The sequence below is a fragment of the Carassius auratus genome, chromosome 2 (assembly GCF_003368295.1).
Source record: "Carassius auratus strain Wakin chromosome 2, ASM336829v1, whole genome shotgun sequence".
Lineage (NCBI taxonomy): Eukaryota > Metazoa > Chordata > Actinopteri > Cypriniformes > Cyprinidae > Carassius > Carassius auratus.
This window is the reverse complement of record NC_039244.1, coordinates 7,150,227-7,176,577: the sequence shown is the minus strand read 5'-3', so window position 1 is coordinate 7,176,577 and position 26,351 is coordinate 7,150,227. Positions and strand designations below refer to the sequence as shown.

The 26,351-nt window shown below is 36.5% G+C and overlaps 1 protein-coding gene across 1 annotated transcript in view; it reads right to left on the bottom strand.

Moving 5' to 3' along the window:
- The window catches only part of LOC113040353 (alpha-N-acetylgalactosaminide alpha-2,6-sialyltransferase 3-like), a 68,055-nt gene that overhangs the window by 20,212 nt on the left and 21,492 nt on the right, over positions 1-26,351 (bottom strand). Inside the window, exon 3 of the mRNA XM_026198712.1 lies at positions 24,466-24,875. Within this exon, the coding sequence (XP_026054497.1) occupies positions 24,466-24,875 (410 nt within the window). The remainder of the gene's footprint in view (positions 1-24,465; positions 24,876-26,351) is intronic.

Genomic DNA, 26,351 nt, shown 5'->3' with positions numbered 1-26,351 from the left:
ATGATCCAGAATCAGATACAGAGGCTGAAATTTAACAAGAGCAGCATCAGCAACGACATCTCTATGTGGTATGTACTGAAACTGTATATATTTGATTAGCGGTTTTGGAAAATGACTAAGTTCCACTTTGTCGCCTTTTTTTCTTTTTTTTTTTTTCTTTTTTTTTTAAGCTGTAACGTTACATGTGGAAAGTGCAGTTTGATGCCAACATCGCATGTTGTTTACTTGATGTGCTTACGCGCCGATAGCTAAGTTAACAACAAAGAGATATTTTAAGCAGTTTTACTCACCGCCTGCGGTTCCAACACACGATCGTGACCCTTTTTTGTTGGGACTGCATTATCCTTAAGAAATAAACGATGTGCAAATCCGGCGTCAAACTGGGCCTTGTTTGTAAAACAAGCATCTTCGAAATGCAGGGAACAAACAAAAACACTTGCACAACTCCGTCGATGTTCTCGATCAGTGAAGGTCTCTGCTCTGCTATACGGGAGCGCGCGCTCTTCCGGGAGAAGTGCCCTTAGGACCCATATAAGGAAATTCCGCTCCATTTAACGTCACACCCATACTCTAAAAAAAACTTTTACAAACCGGAAGGAGTATTTTTGGAACAAAAATACTCCTTCAAACGTACAACTTAATTTTTTGAAACTTTGTCCATGTTTAGCATGGGAATCCAACTCTTTAACAGTGTAAAAAACTCAGTATGCATGAAATAGCATTTCACCCCCCCTTTAACGTTACTGAACGGAAGAGGTACTTTTAATACAACGTCGGTGAGAGTCTTATGTCATATTTACAGAATATTTTACAATATCTGCACTTTTTGAGGTGTTAATATACAGTTATGGTTACAGTTATGGATATGGTTGTAGGTTACATTCATGTTAATTTGTTATCTTATTTTTCGTGGTTAAACTAAATGTACGTTAGTTTCCTAAAGGAAACTGCGTTATGTAATAAAGACTAGCATGATTATTTTGAGGCTGTTGAAGTGGTAATTGTTAAAAGTATGTTTTACATTTAATATTTCAGACTTGTTGAGCTCGTGTCTTCATTGTGTTTGCACTGAGAGTCACAGACTGTCTGAGGAGGAGGTGTTCTCAGCTTTTTCTGAAGAGAGGGACAGACGGGTTTAAGGCGAGTAAACTTCAGAATTCCATCAAGTTAACTTTCTTTTTACTAAGACTAAAATAATGTTTGTTTTTGTAGATGTTGAAACCCAGAGACAAGATAACTTCATTCTTTTGAGACTGATGCGAGTTATTTTTTTTAGAAAATTAGTGTTTCTTTTGTGTCCTCCCTGTTTACTTCACATTTTGATGCAACAACAGTGTGATTACATGTTCATATTTTATTGAAACTATTGATGTCCCTTTTTTCTTTGCAGAACTTTAACTTTGGAATTAAAGACACAGAAGTCTGCTTGTGTGAGGAGGAGGTGATTTTTCTCTATTTCTATAGAAGAGAGGGAAAGATAGTTTAAGGCAAGTAAACTTCATAATTTCATGTTATTAGTTATCAGTTGTTGTTTTTTAGTAAGAGTAAAATAATGTTTGTTTTTTGTTTCTGTAGAAGTTGAAAGCCAGAGACATAGGAGAGCATCATTCTTTTGAGATTTATGTAAGTTATTTTTAGAAAATAAATGTTTATTTTGTCTCCTGCCTGTTTACTTCACATTTTGATGCAACAACAGTGTGATTACGTGCTAATTTCATTAAGAGCATTGATGTCTGTGTTTTTCATTGCAGAACTCAAATCAGCTTTGGAGTTGTCTGATTTGGAGAGTCATCATTCTTGGTCTTCCCTCATAAAGGAATAGTACACACACACACACACACACACACACAAAACATTTACTTGCCCTCATGTCATTCCAAACCTATAAGACTTATGTCTCTCTTTACAACACAAATAAATATATTTAAAATTTTCAATTTTTTTTGTTAATCCATTTATAGTCTAGATAATCAGTATTTTCAAGCCTCATAAATACAGATTTATTGTAGAAGTAATCCATTCCAATATTTATATATGAATAAATCTTATATGATAGCAAACATGTATGTTCAAAATAAAATATTGGTCTCCCACACTAGCAATGGAGGACAAAAAATAAGAGAATATTAAATAGATTTATTTGTGTTCCAAAAATGAGCAGAGTTTGTATGGGTCTGGAACAACATGGGGAGAGTAAATTATGAAGGGTTGGTGAACTAACCCTTTGAAGAGCAGCCCTCCACGTACATGAACATTTGTGAGGTATGTGTATGTCGTGTCTCTTTTAATGTTTCAGTAAAGTAGCTTTCGGAAGCAATATTTATTCAAACAATATTATATGCCCTCACACTAGTGCTGCCATTATAGCACACTAGATCGCTGTGGTAGACAGAGACATTACACAACCACACAAAGTTTTGAAATTATAAAACAGATTGTTTACCTATTCTTACGGATGTGAATATTGTAAATGTATTATATAATAGTGTTTTCGTATATTTGTATACAATATATAAAATATATAGTCCAATTTGATCTTAAAAGTTATATTCAACAAATGTTCAGTGCTTTATTGATGAACTCTATAGCTGTTAATGCCATACTTTTCTGCATTTGTTCTTACATGTTACTTTTTGACTTTTCTCTTGTTTTTAATAAATATTTACCTTTTGATAGTTATTATTTGTGTGTAAAAGTGATATTTAAAATGAACACCATTTGTAGGTTTAATGCCTAGCTTAATTTGGGTTAATTTTAGCCTAGCAATAAAGTGTTTCCTACAGCCTTACACTCAATTCCTGACGGCAATCCGCAAATAAATTTTCTGCCAGCAAGACTCGCTTTAAGAACGGGAGAGGTAGAGGTTTCTCCAGTAATGGCTGCAAAGCAGCACTGAGCTCACAAACACTGCCTCATCAAGCATTACATGCCAAATGAAATCGAACATTTTCAAAATACAGTAGGTTTCCTTCTGAAATACAGTGATAAAAAAAAAAAACACCCGCTCTGGTTTTTGAAACCCTGCAATTTAGTAATTTTAAACCATAAAAAAGCAACCCAGCATGCTAAGTTAAACAATAACCCAAGTGGCTAAGGGTTCGTCCCTTTTTGACTCAGTGCTAGGTTGCCAAAATAACCCAAATATGGTTGTTTTCAACCCAGCAGTTTTTCAGAACTTTAGAAATCCTTCTAAAAACTTCTTTTTTTTAATCCGTCATTAAGAAATTGTGCTCATGCTATTGATTGCTCTCAATAAAAATGTTTCACGAGTTCACCCTTACATCTAATCTGAAGGCGAATAGTAGGCATATTTTGGCGTGCTGTCCTGGGGGAGGGGTCCGGGCCCAATTTGGCCAATTTGGGATAAATAGATTAGAAGTGAGGAGTTGGGGTGGAGGAGGGATGCCGAAAAAACTGTCGTGGGACAGGAGGTAGGAAGACTGGATATATATATATATATATATATATATATATACACGCTTGTATGCTATTTAGGATGATTAGCTAAACGAGATGCACCTGTGCCAAATTGAATGATTATCTGATCGTGCTTCTCCCGAACTTTGTTAATAAAACCACATTTCGAGTGACATATGATATTATATATCATAGGAATTGTCATGATTAGAATGATGGTATTCTGCTTATTATCTCAGATGTATTGAACTATATACAAAGAATGAAGCCTGCAGCAGATTTATGAATGCTAACTTGATGGATTTTATTGCCACCCCCAATAAGGATTGAGGTTGTATTAGTTTTTTTTTTTTTTTTTTTTTTTTTAAATGCCTCCAAACTTTCAGTTCCAATTAAACTATTACAAAATCAACTTTGAGTCATTAGGAACTGAAACTGTTAGCTAATAAAAGTGCAGAATGGACCGTGACACCATGGTGTCCAGTGATTCAGATATGCTTTTGTTTTAAGAGCTGCATCTTGGCAACTTGATCATCAGGGTTACATTTAAAGTCCACTCAGTGTGTTTGAACGCACTTTAGTCTGATTATTTCCAACCAAACAGTCAGCAGATCTAATTATCTCTAATGATATTATACTGTCACATTATATTGCATGATGTGCAGGTGCACTCATTAATATAGTGGGTGAAAGGGTCTGATTCAATTAGGCATTGAGAGGAAGCCGACCAATGCTTTCCCTAGGCAGAACAGTAACTACTTCACAATTGTTGATGAGAACCATAAGAGTCTGTGAGGGCAATTAAATGCTACATTTAAACCCACCTGTTAAATGATGGTATAAAATGGACAGTTCAAACTTTAACATTTTAAATGGGATGATCCAAACATGAAAGCTTATTTGACTGTAAATAAATTCTGTATTAATATGGCAAGTGTATAGTGGCAAATGCAATGTTAAGCTACTGTTTGGATACTCTTTATCACTGCTCCAAAACATTCAGAATTGCAATGTTACAACAAAAAAGGGATTTTTTCCCACCCCACCCAGCCTCCCACTGCCTGCAGCTCCTGCAAATGTAATATATATGTACATATATTACATTTTGATATATAAAATATATTATCAAATGAAGTAAAATATATATGAAACCTAGAAATTGGAACAGTTTCATATATTAGTCTTTATGCCTAGATCATATAAATATGTATGTGCATATAAATATGTATGGATGTTTATGCATGTGTAAAACTTTTGGATATACAGTATATGTCATGTACTGGTATGTCCATTCTAAAACCTGTCAATACATGTTATCATAATTAAATTATAAGTAATAATAATAATAATAATTATTATTATTATTATTATTATTATTATTATTATTATTTGCTTTTATTGCAAAAGGACAGTATAGAAAAGGGGAAGAGGAGGATGGGACCGGGAAGTTTCCTCTAATCAGGACTCAAACTCATGTCACCTTTTTGTTCATTCGCAATTTGTTCATTCAACTTAACATTTTAAGTTTTCACTGTCTCAGTTTGTTTGTATGTTGAATTCTGCTGAATTCAAGTATTTGCCCTCTCAACTTATAATGCATAAGTCGACGTACGTGTGAAATCAATTCAATAACAATATCCCGTTCTCAACAACATCATTAAAAACAGCAACACCAACACCAATAAAAAACATTATTAGTGAATTGTTTGCCTTTTACAAAGTATGTTAATTTACTGTACATGTACTCAATTATTTGGTAGGGACTCATTTTGCTTTAATTGCTGCCTCAATTCAGAGTGGCATGGACGTGATCAGTTTGTGGCACTGCTGGCGTGGTATGGAAGCAGGTTTCTTTGACAGTAGCCATCAGCTCATCTGTATTTTTTGGTCTCTTCTTTCTCATTTTCCTCTCAACAATACCCCATCTCTGGGGTTCAGGTCTGGTGAGTTTGCTGGCCAGTCAAGCACACCAACACCATGGTCATTTAACCAACTTTTTGTGCTTTTGGCATTGTGGACAGATGCCAAATCCTGCTGGAAAATGCTGGTCTGGAGAAGGAAGCATGAAGTGCTCCAAAAATTCTTGGTAAACGGGTGCAGCGACTTTGGTTTTCAAAAAACACAATGGATCAATAAGAGCAGATGACATTGCACCCCAAATCATCACAAACTGTGGAAACTTAACACTAGATTTCAAGCAAATTGGGCTATAAGCTTCTCTACCCTTCCCCCATGCTCTAGGACCTTGGTTTCCAAATAAAATTCAAAACTTGCTCTCATCTGAAAAGAGGACTTTGGACCAATGGCAACAGTCCAGCTCTTCTTCTCCTTAGCCCAGGTAAGACGCATCTGATGTTGTCTGTGGTTTAGGAGTGGCTTAATAAGAGGAATATGACAACTGTAGCCAAATTCCTTGACACGTCTGTATGCCTTGACCCCAGCCTCAGTCCATTCCTTGTGAAGTTAGGGTGTCAATGATTGTCTTCCGGACAACTGCCAGATCAGCAGTTGTGAACCAAAGTGAACCAAACTGAGAGACCATTTTGAAGGCTCAGGAAACCTTTGCAGGTGTTTTGATTTGATTAGCTGTTTGTCATGTCACCATATTCTAATTTGTTGAGATAATGAATTGGTGGGTTTTTGTTAAATGTGAGCCAAATTCATCACAATTAAAAGAACCAAAGACTTTAACTACTTCAGTCTTTGTGCATTTAATTTATTTAATACACCAGTTTCACAATTTGAGTTGAATTACTGAAATAAATATTGTCTGTTATGGTGGACAGTAGAAGCTGACGGCTGTATCCAAGCAGAGGCTGGCCCACTGGATAGTGAATGCCATCACCTTGGCCTATGAAGCACAAAGTGTGCCCTGCCCGCTTAAGCTGCATGCTCACTCCACTAGGATAATACTTGATATTACCTAGAATATCAAAATCAATTGTGGGCGGCAGATCCTTTTTATACTTAATGTCTAAACTCTGGAATAACCTACCTAACATTGTTCGGGAGGCAGATACACTCTTGCAGTTCAAATCTAGATTAAATACCCATCTCTTTAACCTTGCTTACATATAACACACTACACTTCTAATATCCAAATCTGTTATTTTTAGAAAAATGGTATCTACGCTAATATTAGTCTGTTTCTCTCTTATTCCGAGGTCACCAAAGCCACCAGATTCAGTCTATATTCAGATCAGATGGTCAATGCAGTCACCCAGATCCAGTACGTATCCATCCCAGATGGTGGATCAGCACCTAGAAAGGGCCTCTACAGCCCTGAAAGACAGCAGAGACCAGGACAACTAGATGAGCCCCAGATACAGATCCCCTGTAAAGACCTTGTCTCAAACGACCACCGGGAGAAGACCACAGGAAACAGATGATTCTTCTGCACAATCTGACTTTGCTGCAGCCTGGAATTGAACTGCTGGTTTTGTCTGGTACTGGGAGAACTGGCCCGACTGAGCCTGGTTTCTTCCAAAGTTTTTTCTCCATTCAGTCATTGATGGGAGTTTTAGTTCCTCGCCACTGTTGCCTCTGGCTTGCTTAGTTGGAGACACTTAATTTACAGTGATATGATTGACTTGATTGCAAATGATTTCACTGAATTCAATGATAAACTGCCTTTAACTGTCATTTTACATTATTGACACACTGTTTTCCTAATTAATGTTGTTCAGTTGCTTTGACACAATCTGTTTTGTTTAAAGCACTATATAAATTAAGGTGGAGGGCGAGGAGCAGGTCTTGTTAGTGGCTACATATTGGCCCAACAGGACCTTGTTCCCATAACTCAAGCTCCTCACAACAACCCCTCCCTGGCTGATTCCTCTGAGAAAGAATCTTCTTTCTCAGAGATGGGGCACCCATTGGCATCCATGTCCAGACCATGTCCATGTGGAAACTCCATGTGTGATCCCTGGATGGGATACGGAGGTTCTACATTACCTACCCCAGGAGGTAGCTATGAATATCAAAATTTGTTCCTCCCACTAGGAGGACGCCTGGAGATCAGGGATGGAAATTAGCACCAGCCACCAGCCACCAGCCAAATGCAGGTGATTTTGTGTTGTGGTGGGTAAACTCGCTTCACCTATCGGCCACCGTGGCGGGTAAATAAAAATAGCATACTGTTTCACATGACAATAAAAGTTAATTTCCATCCCTGGAAATTTTCAGAAGTTAGCTCTGTGGCTAGTAAGTCAACCCTCTACATTGCGAGTAAATCACTCACATATGCGACTAAATCTTCCTTCTGGCTACTAAATGATGTCTAATATTAGCCAATGGCTAAAAAATTTTCAGATTTTACTCGCTAATGTGTTAGTTGGAGGCTAAGTATAAGTTTAGTACAGATGTTTTCACTCACAAACACTCTCTGACTCTCTGTCAGACGATCTGTGCTTTTTTTCCCTCAATGGATCCGCGACGCACCTGTATAATGTACAGTTTTAAAAAAAAGTGTTAAGGCGCACACATAACCGTTGCTTTCTCTCACACTCACACAGAGAAAGAGAAAGAGAGGGAGAGAGAGGGGATTGATGTGCTACATTTAAACAATATTATTTGTTGTATTTTCCTGTCAAAATAACGGAGTTCCTATGGAAGACTTCAGCTTTTAAGAACAGCTGGGTTTACCGGTAGTGGGTGGAGTTAATGCACGAATGGCAATCTCATTGGCTGGTGCTCACCTATTATCGTCCCTGTTTTGATTTCAGCAAATCAGTTCGACCGAACAAACGAAACCTGATTAATATTCATGAATACAGTAGCTCATTAATCCTTAGTGTTTTATAGTCTTTATTAGTAGGAATCGTATTATTTTTATCTTATCAGTATTTTTGTACGTTTGTTTTTTTTTTTTTTTTTTACAGAAACACTGAATCACCCAAAAAAGCACCACCACCAGTCCAGTTAAAATGTTCAGTTAAAATGACTAATAAGCATTCAAACATGGTTATCAAGTTTACTTCTAATTACTAAAGTTCTATTCTTAAATGATACTTGATTATTATAAAGCTTGACTGACTGGCGAGTAAACTAAAATAATTACTAGCAAATGGCGATTCAATTGCCAAGGTGTCCGTAGAGGGTTGTAAGTTGTTATGTAGAAACAACATTGTATCACTACACATGTTTGACAGCGCTGGCGTGACGAGACACGTAAAAACGATGTATTAAAAATGCTGAGCGTTCGTTTGTCGATGGTGTAAAAGTTTGTGAGCCAAGATTTCTTTCAGTAATACCGTGTTGAACAGAGGACTTTTCCCCACGTGTTCCCTCAACCACAAAAAAAAAAAAAAAAAAAAAAAAAAAAAAAAAATACACTTACACACACAAATACTGGTTCATTCAATTCAATTCAAGTTTATTTGTATAGCGCTTTTTACAAAATAAATCGTTACAAAGCAACTTTACAGAAAATTATGTTTCTACAATATTTAGTAGTAGCTAGTAGTTTGTGCACATTTGACAGGATTTTAGAAAAAAAAATAATAATAATAATACAAGACGTAGTCAGCTAGACGATGAACTATCAATATTATTAATTAAGTTATTATATGATTCAGTCACACATTTAGCAATAATTGTTAGTTCTGTTTGTTGATTCAAGGTAGCATCATCTGGGGTCCTCTGAGGGTCAGCATCATCTCTTCTCAGGTTTTCTGGATTCAGACTGGAGCTTGTTTAAATCCTAGTTACCCCGTGGCAAAACATAGAAACAAAATACAGACATCATTAGCATAGCTGCTGATCCAACAAAGTAAAATTAGTTTAACCCAAGCTAATGAATAAAAATGCAACTTTGAACAGATGCAACTACACTCACAATTAAAAAGATACATTATTTGAATGCTTGGCGAAAGAGATGTGTTTTTAATCTAGATTTAAACAGAGAGAGTGTGTCTGAACCCCGAACATTATCAGGAAGGCTATTCCAGAGTTTGGGAGCCAAATGTGAGAAAGCTCTACCTCCTTTAGTGGACTTTGCTATCCTAGGAACGACCAAAAGTCCAGCTTTTTGTGACCTTAGGGTGCGTGATGGGTTGTAACGTGGTAGAAGGCTAGTTAGGTACGCTGGAGCTAAACCATTTAGGGCCTTATAGGTAAGTAATGATAATTTGTAACTGATACGGAACTTAATAGGTAGCCAGTGCAGAGACTGTAAAATTGGGGTAATATGATCATATTTTCTTGACCTCATAAGGACTCTAGCTGCTGCATTTTGGACTACCTGTAGCTTGTTTATTGAAGAAGCAGGACAACCACCTAGAAGTGCGTTACAATAGTCCAGTCTAGAGGTCATGAATGCATGAACTAGCTTTTCTGCATCAGAAACAGATAACATGTTTCGTAGCTTGGCAATGTTTCTAAGATGGAAGAATGCAGTTTTTGTAACATTGGAAATATGATTTTCAAAAGACAAATTGTTGTCTAATATAACACCCAGATTTCTGACTGTAGAGGAAGTAACAGTACATCCGTCTATTTGCAGATTGTAATCTACAAGATTCTGTGTAGTGTTTTTTGGTCCAATAATTAGTATCTCTGTCTTATCCGAATTTAATTGGAGAAAATTGTGTGTCATCCAATCTTTTACATTTTTAACACACTCTGTTAGCTTAGATAATTGGGAAGTTTCATCTGGTCTCGTTGAGATATATAGCTGAGTATCATCAGCATAACAGTGGAAGCTAATTCCGTATTTTCTAATAATATTACCAAGGGGCAACATATATATTGAAAATAGAAGGGGACCTAGGACGGATCCTTGTGGCACTCCATATTTTACTGATGATAAATGAGATGACTCCCCATTTAAGTAAACAAAATGGTAGCGATCGGACAGGTAGGATCTAAACCATCTTAGAGCCTGCCCTTGAATACCTGTATAGTTTTGTAATCGATCTATGAGTATGTCATGATCTATGGTGTCGAACGCAGCACTAAGATCAAGTAAGACTAGAAATGAGATGCAGCCTTGGTCTGACGCAAGGAGCAGGTCATTTGTAATTTTAACAAGTGCAGTTTCTGTGCTATGGTGGGGCCTAAAACCTGACTGAAATTCTTCATACATATCATTTTTATGCAGGAAGGTGCTCAATTGAGCAGACACAACTTTCTCTAAAATTTTAGACATAAATGGAAGATTTGAGATAGGCCTATAATTTGCCAGTACACTAGGATCTAGTTTTGGTTTCTTAATAAGAGGCTTGATAACCGCCAGCTTGAATGGTTTTGGGACGTGTCCTAAAGTTAACGACGAGTTTATGATATTGAGAAGCATTTCTTCTGCTACAGGTAACAGCTCTTTCAGTAATTTTGAGGGTACAGGATCTAATAAACATGTTGTTGGTTTAGATACAGTGATAAGTTTATTTAGCTCTTCCTGTCCTATGGTTGTAAAGCACTGCAGTTTATCTTTGGGTGCGATGGATGAAACTGAAGTGTTAGACGCTGTAGAATCTACATTCACTATTGTATTTCTAATGTTATCTATTTTATCAGTGAAGAAATTCATAAAGTCATTACTATTTAACGTTGGTGGAATATTTGAATCAGGTGGCATCTGGTAATTTGTTAACTTAGCCACTGTGCTAAATAAAAACCTAGGATTGTTTTGGTTATTTTCAATGAGTTTGTGTATATGCTCTGCCCTAGCAGTTTTTAGAGCCTGTCTATAGCTGGACATACTGTTTTTCCATGCAATTCTAAAAACTTCTAAGTTAGTTTTTCTCCATTTGCGTTCAAGACTACGAGTTAATTTCTTGAGAGAGTGAGTATTACTGTTATACCATGGTACAGTACGTTTTTCTCTAACTTTTTTCAATTTGATTGGGGCAACAGCTTCTAATGTATTAGAGAAAATAGTGCCCATGTTGTCAGTAATACAAATACTGGTGAATCCTTTCCTTTGGAATTAAATACAACATTATTAATGTGTACAAAAACTGTTTAGAAAGTCGTAAAAATGTTTCTGTGCATTAAAAAGGTTGAGTGCAGTGTATCATCTGGTTGGGCTATGGAGCTGGGAGAATGAGCTGCTTCAGCAAGAGTCAGCTTTTTCAAAACCTAGTAAGCTGCCTAAATAGGCAGCATTTTTGAGCATCACTGAAAGAGAAAATGTCAGTATTTCATTGAGACTTGAGATTAAATAAACTGCTTAAGTATTGTAGATCTTTTAGTATTAATTTTCACATGCAGTTACACATTGTTGGTTAAAAACAAGAAAGTGGCTGGTAAAACGTTGAGTGGCTGGTAGATTTTGAAATCCACCAGACACAGTGGCCGGTGGACAAAAAAAGTAAATTTCCATCCCTGCTGGAGATGTTCGATCAGAGACGTGCTTTCCTTCTTGAAGCAAGGGTTGGAATTTAGGATGTCCCCCTTCACCCTTAAAGTTTACATTGATGCTATTTCAACCCATCATGACTCCAGAGAGGGGAGGTCAGTGGGGAAGCATGATCTCGTTGTTAGGTTTCTTAGGGGGGGCAGGAGGTTAAATCCCTCTGGACCACCTTCTCTGCCCTCTTGGGATTTGGCATTGGTGCTAAGAGCCCTACAAGCTGCCCCCTTCGAACCTTTGCAGTCAGCCGAGTTGAAGTTTCTTTTTATGAAAATCCTGCTCCTGACTGCATTGGCCTCGATCAAGAGGGTGGGGGACCTGCAGGCATTTTTGGTTGACAAATCGTGCCTTGAGTTTGGACCAGCTGATTTCAGTGTAACAGTGTATCCATGCCACCAATGTGACGTTGAGAGTGACTGACTGAAAGGGAACTTCTTAGTTATTTATATAACCTTCCTGAAAGAGGGAACGGAGGCATCACATCACCATGGCTGCAGTACCACCACTGAGTGGCCAGGTGACTGGCTGGACTCCTCAGTGAAAACCTGGTATGCATTGCACCTGCTGCCTTTTTATAACAATTTGCATAGATTGGCACATAGTTTTCTTGTGATGGTGCCACTTGAGGGAGGCTCATATGTGGCGTAATTCATTATTTTCATCTATTTTTGATGGATGCCATGTCCAAGCCACATAGTAGATACAGAATGAAAGTAAAAAAAATTACTTGTCAACTTCAAAACAAACACCTTTCACAGACTCCCAATCATATTTAACATCACTATATGCTTGCCAGGAATCCAGAAATGGAATTTGGAATATAGATATAAGATAAATTAGGATTTATTTTAGACTACTATACACGGCTACAAAACTTTAATGCTAGTCGTTCAAAACTGGACTTTTAAATTGTACTCTACACCACTCATGTTCAGTGTAGACAAGGTGTTAGGCCCGCCCCAAATGCTCTCTTTGGTTGAGACGCATGATGAAGCCAATCCCAAACCAGTACTGGTCAACATCCCACCCCTCCTGTGACCCATGGTGTGTTTGTATGTGTATTCAAATCCAGTGAGCATCGGACTATCAAAATATCAATTATAATAATAAAAACTGTGTTAATGCATGATAAAATAATTGTTACTTAATGTGTTAAATCGATAATAACGCGTTAACTTGCGCAGCTGTAATATATATATATGTTGCCCAGCTGTAATATATATATATATATATATATATATATATATATATATATATATATATATATATATATATATATATATATATATATATATATATATGTGTGTATGTATGTATGTATGTATGTATATATATATATATATATATATATATATATATATATATATATATATATATTAGGGGTGTAACGGTTCACAAAATTCATGGTTCGGTTCGATACGATTCACTGGTGTCACGGTTCGGATCGGTACGGATCGGCACATTTTAGATACAGCAAAAAATAAATAAATTGGCAGATAAATTTCCTTGATTTTTAAAAAAATATTTTATTTATTAAAACTAACAAAGTACGTTTTTTTTTTTTACATTGAACAATGATGGAGCTATTCTTTACCCATTTTCTATGGTGTTTTCTTAGCAGCATACTGTATATAAAAAAAAAAAAAAAAAAAAAAATGAAAATGTTATATTGTTGTAGTAGTTATGAACAAATACAAAGATGTAACTTTTTATATGGAACTCTATAACTCTTTATATTGAGTGTGTTTTTACTCAATTGGCTTATGTTTTTTGGAACAAAGCAGGAATTACGGTCTGGCTGAAATGGGCGCGTGAAGGAATATTGTAACGGGGCTCAATTACACATGTTCTTAAAACCTGCGTTTTCACTACACTCTTTCACACAGGACGCGGTATGCGCGGCGCGGGACCCTGGGCTAAGCGTTGCCCTTCAGATACAACGTGATTTGCGCTGCACTATGCCAAGAGCAAAGTAGGTGGAGTTTTCAAAACTGCCCGTGCATACGTTCTATTTATAACAGTTCTTCTATCTAATAACGTGCAGGCCTGTTAATCGTATCGTACTGCTCAGGAAATTCCAACACAGTACACTACTAGTCCATTTTGATTTCGGGATGCCCTGATCGATTGGTAAAGTGCACCCAAACACCAGACCTGTTGGTTATTGGAGGATCTTCTATTTCTGGTCTGTTAAACGCATTGGCTATTTTGCAACGAGCCTTCAGCGTGTGCTGAGTGAGCCAGCGCCTGACTGAGTAGCCTAACATAAACAAAGTTGGTGTTTTTTTTCTTCTTCGGGAGTGTCAGGGGCGTTGACTGTTACGTCGTTTGGGTTATTGGGCTACCTTGTTGAATGCATATCAGTATATTTCACAATTTTTTATTTATTTTCCAAATATAATTAATTAGTCCAACGAACCGTTCGGTACATAATGCGTACCGCGTACCGAACCGAAAGCCTCGTACCGAACTGTTCAATATGAATACGCGTATCGTTACACCGCTAATATATATATATATATATATATATATATATATATATATATATATATATATATATATATATATATATATATATATATATACAGTGCCCTCAATAAGTATTGGAACAGTAAAGACAAAATTGCTTTCTCTGCTGTGGAATCAAGACATTTGTCTGTTATCAACTACTGTTGTTTTTCTCAGCCGATCAGGTTGCTGATGTCACTGGTAGCTTCAAAACTCTTTCATATAGTTCTAACTGACTTCCTCTTTTCTTTTAGAATCCAAATTGCTTGCTTTTCTTTCAGAAGCAATAGACATAACTGATAAGACACATTCCCTGCTTTTATTATCTGAAGAATCATTGCAACAGGACACAGCTGAACATTTAGAAAGACATGTGAGGCAACTGTGCCAATATTTATGCTCACATAAATATCCTTAAAAAGTGGGTTGTGGCTTGATGACCATGGGAAAATGTGGGTCCTATGGGAAAACCAATTGAGAAACACTGATCTAGCCATTTCATCCACTGTTATTCGGGATCTGATCATTTCTGTATTTTCTTTAATATATTGATCTGTCTTCCCAGTTAAGCTAGAGCTGCTCCTGTCAAAAAGAGATGCAAACATTACATATACCTGCAGAATAGGCAGAATATATGTAGATGAAAGAAGCACAACAGACCTTTCAAACATTATAAACCGCACCTTAAACAAAACTTGCACTCTTTTTGCTAATATAGAGAGGCTAACAATCCCCCCCCCCCAACCCCAAGTCACATTCCCAGTGAACTACCATTTCCTTTTTTCTGAAAAGTTTGATAATACCTGAAATGTGATCAACATGTCCTCAACTTGCACTGATGTCACACAGATGTAAGGGAATCAGGTCAATTTAGCTCAAAGGGAATCGTTTAAGATTTTAAAGGGAATTTGAACAGAATCACTGTTTCAAGGCTGATCACTGAGACGCCCTGCGATTCACTGAACGAGCCGTTTAACATCAAATCTGCGCTGGATATTAATATCCAAAGTATAGTGAAAACACTATTAATTAGCACAGTAACAAGATCGGCAGTTTAAGACATTAACTTGTAAGCACAAAACACAAGATACTTCTCTTTTCAATATGAATAAGGCTTTATTAGATAAATCTAAGACATATAAACTAATTTAACACATAAACGCACGCATGCACACATTCACACAAGTTGCAGGAAGATCGAAAGTTAGGGAAAGATGAGTTTAAGAGAATGGAAATGTGGAATCCCAAGTTTACAGCAATAGGTTAAATTGCATAGACATGAACAACCATCAGTCACGTACTTAGCCCTCGCATTGAGTTCCTCAGTGAGGTTAATATTATATTAGATACACCAGTAAAGGTCACAGTCTGGAGGTAAAGTTACTTGCAAGGGAGTCCCCTTTGTTGTCTTGTCTTTGCAATCTGACTTTGCTGCAGCCTGGAATTGAACTACTGGTTTCGTCTGGTCAGAGGAGAACTGGCCCCCCAACTGAGCCTGGTTTCTCCCAAGGTTTTTTTCTCCATTCTGTCACCGATGGAGTTTCGGTTCCTTGCCGCTGTCGCCTCTGGCTTGCTTAGTTGGGGTCACTTCATCTACAGCGATATCGTTGACTTGATTGCAAATTAAAACAGACACTATTTCATCTGAACAGAGATGACATCAATGAATTCAATGATGAACTGCCTTTAACTATCATTTTGCATTATTGAGACACTGTTTTCCAAATGAATGTTGTTCAGTGCTTTGGCGCAATGTATTTTGTTTAAAGCACTATATAAATAAAGGTGATTGATTGATTGATTGATTGTTGTCGTTGAAAGGGGTATCCCAATGTCGCTGATTGGCTGGAAGTTCAGTAGTCGCTGAAGTGACGTCTTGGGAAGCCCGTGGTTGGGCGTTGACTGAAGATGCAGAGTTGTGTGGCTGGGTGTAGTTGAACTTGACGTTACAAAACTTAACTCAGAACACGAAACTCTCAAACGGAAAATAAAAGAAGTAAAGTTTAACGAGACTAGGTGGTGTTTCTTCTCATCGTGGCTAAGTAGCAGTAGGCGTGCAGGCTGAAGCACGCTGCAACCGCGCTCAAAGAACAGTGATGACAAACAGCATGGCTAAAAGCTAAAGCTAAGAAGCAAAGCTAAAAGCAGGCATGACTGATAGCAAAAGCAAAGCTAAAACTACAAGTAAACATGACTAATAGCAGAAGCATAGCTAAAGACTAAAAGCAAGATTTTATGGTGTCCTGAGTATTTAAACTGGCCTGTTGGCCACACCTCAAATGTTGTCTTGACCAATCAGATATTGTCTTGGCTCGGGGGTATCATAAATCATATGTTATCTTACCAAGCATGTGGTCCGAATTTTCCTATATAATTTTCCTATATAGATTCCTATAACAAGAATATGATACATTTGACAAATAACTGATTGTCAGGACTATTTCAAGCAAGCAGATGCGATTTCATAGATACTAGACATGGATATGTATCTTTAAGCTATCCGATAGTTATTAAAAGACATACACAATAAGTGATTATAACATGATAGTCAAATGTGTGGGTCACATATAAATGAATATGGAGTGAAGCGATGGACTGATTTTCATTTATAAGTCTTTTTGAGTTCATTTTTGTCCATATATATGTAGAAAAGACAGTTTCTTTGCCATTCTCTTGACAAAGATTTCTGTGGAGACCAGAGGTTCAAAGCCTCCTCCCCCTTAGGAATTTCTGTCTGGTTCTGCTAGGTGGGGGGAAGTCAAAGGATCTTGTGTAGTGCACTCATTGGTTTACACGTGATGTCCGGCGTTGCATTTCAACAAATTGGACAATCTTTTCTGCGAATTAAAATTGACAATAATTGTTCTAGTGGTGTTAATGTTGAAAGCTGTTCTGTGAAAAGCGTTGGTTGATTGGTTATCTCTGGTTCGAGTCATTTCTGCTACACAGACCTGGCCAGAACAACTTAAAGAACTTCAATTCAACTTAAGAAATTAGTCAACGTATGATTTCAAGACAACTGATGGTTATGTAATGGATGTTCTGGAAGAAACTGTACAGCATTTTAAAACATCAACCGGCTCCCTTAACACACCACAAATCTTTTTTAAAAAGTGCATTTAACGGTTTAGAAGATCTCTTTGAAGTGGTAAATGCCTCACTGAGTCCTCTTGTAGCTATTATGCCACAGCTGGAACCAGCATCTAAAAGAGATCAGATGTGCCCCAATACATTTGTTTAGTTGTGCATTTACTGAATGAGCACTCGGCTACATCTGACTGATTGCACTGTATCTTATCTATGTATCCTTTTCTTTTAGGGTGTACTCACACTAGCCAGTTTGAACCGTGCCCGAGTGCATTTGACCACCAAAGAGCGGTTCGTTTGACTAGTGTGAGTGCTCCAAACCGTGCCCGGGCACGGCTCGATTAGCCGGCCCTGTCACGCTTGGAAGAGGTGGGCCAGGGCACGGTTCAGTTGGACTCGGGCGCGGTTCGCATGCAGTGTGAGCGCTAACCGTGCCGGAGCACGGAAAAGGACGCTTTGCATCACGGTTTTGCGACTCTCCAAAACCAACATGGCAGGGAAAGGGTTGCTTTGGTCTACGGCAGAGGTGCAAAACGCATAAAAACTAAAAACTGCAAAGTCCTTGCTGCACTTCAGCTGGTACCTTGCAAACATCCTCATAAGAACAGCACAATTACGTGAAAATGTTCGCGCCACTAAGGCGACACATCTGTTTAACAACAGGCTGTGAGAGGGCTGTGGACCAAACAAAACAAAATGATCCACAAAGAAAACAGAGCGATGCACTCCATTGTGTTCAGAGAGCGCCGCTCTTCCTGTTTATGCCGAAACCGTCGCACCATAATGACGTAAGCGTGCTCCGGCACGAATGCTGAAACCCTATATGTTAGTGCAGGCCAGAGGGGGAGTGGGGAGGGGGGACAATCGTACTTGGGCCCGGTTCATGGCAACCGTGCCTAGTGTGAGTACACCCTTAAACACTTTTTTCTTTGCTTTTATTGTTTTTATTATTATTATTCATTATTATTAATTCATTCAATAAAAAAATTAAAAATAAATATGCTTTAGAAATAAACTTGCCTTGCTTGGTAACCACCATATAGTACCATGTAGTGTTGTCAAAAGTACTGATGTTGATACCAGTACTGAAATTGAAAAAAATTTGATGATGCCAGCATTTCCCGCTAGCATTTTGAGCACAACTGAGCAGATTCTTAAACCACTCTGATTGGCCACTGTATTCACACACTCAACAGATATGTCTTTCAGCGGATCCATATATGAGCAGATATATTAGGGATCCACTGATAGATGCTGCTTTCAAACGCTCCCTTGTGTATCTGTGTAAGCACTCGGTGAAGAACATGAAGCGATGACCATTGTAGCCAATCACAGACATATGTGTTGAGTGCGTGAACACAATGTGAACCCTGTGTGTTTGTGTCAACAGAGGGGTCATCAGGACTATCATTGCAACAAGGTAATGTGACAGTGTGATTTAGGAGGCTTGTCCGCTGTTATCTGCACATAGTTTACCAGACCACCCCCACACACAGCATGACAGCAAACCGGTAAATGTGTGACATTTAAGATAAAAGAACTCAGTCTGGAAGATTCTGCCTGGCCCATTGCACTGCAGGTGCTGTTCAGGTACAGAGATTGCACATAAGCTAACACACAGCCTGTGAGGAAACACAGAATGGTTGAGGTGGCGGTCGAGGAGGGGAGAAATAAAGGATAATGAAAGCAGAGAAAGAAAGGTCAGAAGAACATAAAAAATGATAAAAGAAGAAGGCTAGGATGCATAGTAAAAATAAAATAAATTATATAATACAAGTGTATAGTACTGCTGAAAAGAGTTAGTACTGTGCTGTCCTTGGTAACACTTTACAACCTTTCATTTGTTCAACTACATTGGTTAACATGAACAATAAAAAATACTTATACATCATTTACTAATCTTAGTTAAAAACAAATTTTAATGAAAATTTGTCTCTGTTAATGCACTGTGAACTAACTTGAACAAGCAATGAATAATTGTTTATGTTTGTTTGTTTACAGTGAGTGAGCTGTTGGAAATGTGCCAGAAATGAATGTATAAATGTTAATTATTGTATAGTTAGTTAAACATCATTATATTAGATAAAAGTGAGAGTTAATCTATAAATTCAAATGTTTAAAATGTATTAATTAACTTTATTATAGATGTATTCATCCGTCAGCAGATTTTACCTAAGTTTATTCCACTGAAATTGACTTAAAATATGCATGCAAAAACTTCTAAACTAAATCTTACTTGTCATTTCTTTAAGCTGAAGAAAAATGAGCAGTTCCATCTCTAAGCCGATTAAGAATCTGAAAAATTCACAAGTTGATCCATATACAATACAAAAAAAGAGAGAACTTAATCATTCACACCATGATGTGAGAAAACAAATATTTAATTGCTTGGATTAGTGAGTCAGAGGACTCTGTAGTTCCTGCAGTAATACAGATGCATGTCTCATTCCACTGCAATGCAATGATGCTAATTAAAGTCGTCTGATATGCCCTGTCACAAAAAAAAAAAAAAAAAGAAGAAATTATACAATATGCCAAAGCACATGCCTGGTATTATTATGAAGCTCAAACTCATAAATGCTCATAAATCTTTGTTTACTGCACTGCATTGTCTTTATACAGTACTTGTACTCCCTGACTGCCTTTTAAACAAAGTTAAATTTGCATTTCCCAAAGGAAATATCAGTTCCTGCAAGGCTGCAAAAGCATAATGTTAAAGTTTTAACCTTTAAGAATCATGTGCACACCAGGGTGACTTTAAATGTCTAAGTATATGGAAAGATTACAAGACCAATGATAATTCAGTATGCAAATATATGTAAGTAAGAAGATGAATCACAATCGAATATGGAAATATTATGACAACATCACTAGCAATCATATTTTGAACATTAAATGTAATCTTTACAGACATTTTCAGACTTTTTACTAAAATCTAAAATGAAAACTATGTACAGTAAAAAAAAAAAAAAAAAAAAAAAGAAAGAAAGAAAATGAATAGAGAAAAGTGGTTTGTGCTCAATTTATGGTTTACGGGATTAGAACCTGAATATTTTAGAAATAACAATTAGTGGAGAATGTTTAAAGACTTCAAGTGATCCAAATATAAATCTACTTAATGTTGACAGTAAATGAGAGAGTTTTATCCTGTTTGCTTTTCTACTAATAACAGAAAAAAACAAACACTATAATACTGTCTCAAATACCATTTACTAATCATTTATTAGACAGAACTGTTAAAAAGTGACAGTAATCTGATGAAGACAGAGAATTGCCTCTGGCATTCTGAGGTTCCAAAATAAAATTCCCGCTTCTGACACATCGGCCAAACAGAGAAACTTATTGTCTGATGCCAATAATAAAAAAATAAATAAAATCCAAATATTGTCTATGCATTGGCCAAATATATTGGTTGACCACATTCATTTACAAAACTGAATACAGAAAATCACAAATGTTAACATAATCTAACCTTATTATTTCCAACCTACAGTAGGATTATTGGAAAGATGCACCTCTATACATTTTTGCGATTCCAAAAAAGAGCAGTTGTGTACAAGTCCTATGAAACACAAGTTGTGATAGAAGAGCTCACAGATCATTATAAGCAAGAAAAAATGTTGCTTCAATTAATGCTTTGTTATCTCACGTTTGCACATTTAGGGTAGGGTTTAGTGTAAGTGGTACTTCCTGTATTAAGCCTCATTAAACAGGGAGTTTACTTTGGGCCTTTTTGTAATGTCTACTGTTAGAACTGACAATCAGCCTCAGACTGCTTTCACTTACAGTACAGTATCAGGAGAGAACACAATAGCTCAAACTGAGCACAATCATTCTCCTGGAACCCTTATGTTCTCATTCATCATGTGCTACATTAGAGCTGTCATCACTCATAGCTGAAACGTCATTTGTGCTCACAATCAGATGGGTGGATGTCTGACACTCAGAATAATGGGCTGTCTTTCATTCACTTCCCCTGCTGGTTCACACTGTTAGCCTCTGATTGATGGATCACGCTGGACTAATGTGACAGAAATGGATGTTCTCATGTACTCTTGGGATTTCATTCAGTGTTTGACAGGTATTTAAAACTGGATTTAGGTGTGAACAATGTGAAAATTGAAACTCGAATAATACACAGAGATAAATAATAATGCATACATCAAAAAAATAAAGTTTTGCCATCATTGAAAAACAAAACAAAATAAATAAATTAAATAAAGCACAGAACCATTATTTTGAATTGTAACGATATTTCACAATATGATAGTATTTCATCAAATAATTTTTTGACTGTTTTTTTCTATGCAGCCTTGGTGAGTAAAAGTAAAATATATAAAAACGGTATATAAAAAATTAAAAAACACAGTAAAAAATACTACAGACTCCAAACTTTTAAAAGGCAATGTAATGAAAAGATTGTACAAGACTACCCAAGGTTTTCTTTTCAAAGCTCCCCAAATAACAAGCATATTGCTTCCAAAGAGGAATAACAATATGCTTAACATAGAAGAGGTGTATTCAAGTGTCATTGTATTTATGAACTGCATATTAAAAAAAAGAAAAAAAAAACTTTATTCATTCCTGTTAAAAGTCAAGCAGCATGTCATTGTCCCTGACACGTTATCCTAAATTTGACCTTAGTCTGTATGTGCTGTAATAAATCCAATAAAGTTATTGATAAACCAAAAGATAAAGGAATCTGTCTTTATAAAAAAAAAAGAAAAACTCCCTTTCACAATTTCACACTCCCCCAAAAATCAAACAGCCATTAAATCCATTGCCATCAAAGATCTCAAAAGGATTCAAATATGTAAAGTGACAGGTTGCAAGCTATCCTGTTCATCTATTACTCTATATTGAATAGTTCTCAGTAGAACCTAAACAGAGTGTGAAATTGGTGTGTGAAATTTGCAATGAAATTCTCGGGAAACAAGTTCTCGTTAGGAGCTGCTAAAACATTTATCTTATTTTTAAGTCTTAAAGTAGTTTAGATTTTTTTTATTTTTTGGGGTGTACTATAATTGATTGACTGAATGTGGATTTTAAATGCACTAAGTACTTAAATTTTTTGCAATTGTAACAATAAAAGAAGATGGCTAGGGTTTCAGAATCTAATCTTGTTTTGTATACACAGTGTATAATTTAAAGTATTCGTTTTTTTTTTGTTTTTTTTTTGAGGAAATTAAAGTCACCAAGACATTTACTTTAGTAAAATGGCAGATATCTGTGTGTAACGGAATATTTTTCTTTTCTTTCTTTTTTCTTTTTCTTTTTAAGAACTAAAATACCTTGATTTCATCTTTTTAGAATTTATTGATGTGTTAAAGGGGGCATTAGGTTAGAGGGAGAGGGTAAAAAATTAAGAGAGATTTGTGACATCAGTCAAAATAGAAAGCTGTTACTGAGGTGGAGAAAGTTATATATATATATATATATATATATATATATATATATATATATATATATATATATATATATATATATATATATATATATATATATTTGTTAGTGTGAAGGGTATTTAAAAAAATTGCTCCTTCCTCTATAAAGAACTTGTTCGGTTCTTCATGCATCCACAGATGTCAATAATAATAATAAAAAAACTCTTTATTGTTATGATTCTATAATTATTGTGTTATTCTGTAATAACCATATCCACAGGCATTTAAGTTCTTTTGAATTCTGCTACAGCTTTCTGTGATTTAAAGCTGTATTAGTGATAATTCGGTGCCTTTCAACTACACTGTTCAATCAAAAGTGCTGTCTGGAAGTGAAGCTGGTCCGAAAATGTGAATCAGAACAAAGGCTTTGCTGCCAACTGTTTCCTGACATGCCGATCTGCTCTATTAAGGCTGATTTATTACTGATATTACACACACATCTGCTCATGGCCATGCATTCACTCACACTATTAGTGACTCTTCTCTATGTGGTAAATGGCCGCATCTCACCTACCAACTACAGCACACTGTTAGAGACATCATTATCTGCTTGTGTTTCCTCTAAAGAAATTGATGTAGGATAAAGGATAATCCTCTTCAGCCCTCCTTAGGAATATATCTTATCTGTGCTATAACACAACAGCATTAGGGCTATCATGTGGGGATTACTTTTGAAAGGCAGAACTATCGCAGCATTTCAGTCGGACTGATCAAATATAATCTAAGCCTCACAATGAAATAAAGATTTTTAGAGAGTTACAGTGAACCTGCTGACTTTGTGAGCACTCAACTTCAAATGAAACATTCATGAGGGTGTTATGTTATGGTCTGATGACTGTAATGAGTAATATCAACAGCTGATTAATTCCTGCGCTATGAGCGCACAGTGTGCCAGACTCATTAGCACACAGCGAGTGCACTTCGAAACTCAAGTAACCTTGAGAGTCCATTGATTTCTTCTGACAACATCTCACCTTTGGTACCGCTGGGATGTTGACAACAACACGAGGAAGATTTTACTTAATCTGCCTTCCTGAGAGTTGCTTAAGTGCCATTTTACAGAAGGCTACAGATATTTGTATTGCAGATCTAAAGAGGACAAGAACACATTGGCTTCAGATGTGACATGATAAAATGAAATGTGCAACTGACATTCCGGGATTCATGTCTGAATCAATAAAAAACGTATATGTATAAAATGTAAAAAAGCCTGCAAAGCCACTATTCATGAATGTCTTTAACTATTTCAAAACACACAGTTTTGGTTATGGGTTACTTTTTACCCCTCTGTATTTCCAAGTTGCACCACATGACCTTGATTCAGTGGACAAATGCTTTAAAAAATATTAATAAGGAATAAGTACCATCACCTTTTATTAATTAATAAGTAAAGTATAAATACAATTACTATTGAATTATATTTTATATTAAATACCATTAATTAATAATAAATAATATATAGCGTTTGCACCATATGACATTTTACAACCTAAAATAAAAAAATATATATTTTAAGAGACTTATTGATTAATATAATTTCCTGCTTACCTTTTTTTCTACGTTTCCACGTTAGTTCCACGAATCTGACCAGATTTACTACTGCCTTCATATGCACAGTGCACCTCAAACAGGTGACAGTGGTTACAGTATTCTCACCTGTCTTTGCCCGTCTCCTGCTTGAAAACGGTGTCGCAATAATTCATGCGGTCTTCTGTGGTGATGTAGATGCGTGCATGTGGGTAGTTTTCCACCGTTTGCCGCAGCATGTTGTACACAATGCCCTTGCCATCCTGCCTCATGTTGCGCAAGGGTCCCCACACCACATTGACGGTCTCATTCCCCTGGCCAAAGAAGTGCTGGGGTTTTTGGATTAGCAGAGGAACACTAGTGTGAGACACCACTCTCAGGTCTGTTCTGTGGCCCACGTCCCTCTCAAAGCCTCGGGTGGGTGCACTGTTCATTCTCCATATGCAGGAGGACTGGTCGATCTCAGCTCCTGCTTTTCGGCCCAGCATCTGGCCAGAGCTGGACACTATACTGCAAACCTTACAATTCAGCTTCAACGGCTAAAGGAGAGAAAAGGAAATTGGTGAATTAGCATCAGAAGTTTATTTAAATCATGCACTGAAAGCTTTTATTTTATAGTCTATTTTGACTGTGTTAAACAAACAGCTTTTCATTGCAGTGACAATACTAAATCTATTGATCCTGATTAGGTATGTGTGTTCAAGTTAGTTTTATGTGTGTAGAGCTTTTCACAATATGTACTGTTTCACAAAACTCCACACATTACAAGAAATGTGAAAACGTAATAATGTCATTAACTTGTGAACAATAGTGAGCAATGCTTGTAAAAACACGAATGGCACAATTTTTTTTTTACATATTTTACAATGTAATTTATTCCTGTAATTGGTAAAACTGAATTTTAAGCATCCATTGCTCCAAACAATTTTTTGTTGTTGCTGTTGCTGTTTATACTTAAAAAATATATTATTCCAATGAGTTCTTGGAAGACTTTCTTTGAAACCGAAATATTAAAATGTCTCTATTGTAACTTTAGTGCAACTTCATGCAATACGTATACACACACTGACAAACACACAGTAACATGCATATATACATAGACAGACAGACAGAGAGATAGATAGATATAGATAGATATATACTGTAGATATATTTATGATCTTTAGTGTCTGTTTATGGCATGAGCAACAACTCATTTTGTTTTCCGACTGAATCATTCATCTAAACCTTGGTCTAACAACTAAATCCACTGAGTGTCTGATTAAAGGCAGTACTTGGCCTGGAAAGTCTGAGAACCACTGTAATAGATGTAATAGTCCGCTTTGCTTGACAAATATACTAAAAATGTGGGTATGCAGAGTGTGAAATTCTGCTTTGACAGGACCCTTAAATTCTTACCCCTTCTAACCAGCAGTGTAATGACTAATCATCAACACCATGGCATTAAATCTATTACCCTGGTCTATCCATTTATTCACTTAGAATACAAAAGGGATGCTGAGTGCCAAGAGATTGGCCTAATATATTACAGCATGTTTGCCCTGCTTGGCTGATCTGCCGATCTGAGCACAAATTACTGTTGCTCAAGGCAGGATAATGGTGGCAGGGGTCGATCAATAGCTTATGACTGACCAGCAGATCAGTAACAATTAGGAAGTAATTTGAGTTACGCCTCTTTAAATGTTACATTACTCACATTATTCTCCAGGGAACAAAGAACTGATAAGACAAGCACTGAATCACTGTGGCTGTGACATGCAGAAAAACAACAGCAGTAAGCTTTCAGGCACACTTAGTGCTTGGAAAATGATAGACATTTGGCTTCCAAAAGTGGAAATGAAATTATGTGTATCAGCAGATGAAAGAAATATATGAATTTAAAACAGATGCAGTACAATCTACAGTATTTTAAAGAAGGCCATCTTAGCAAGGCTTAATCTGACTAATTTAATCAATCAAATTAAAGTAAAATTGCGTAAACTACTCCCCATATTAATTAAATCAATATAGCATTC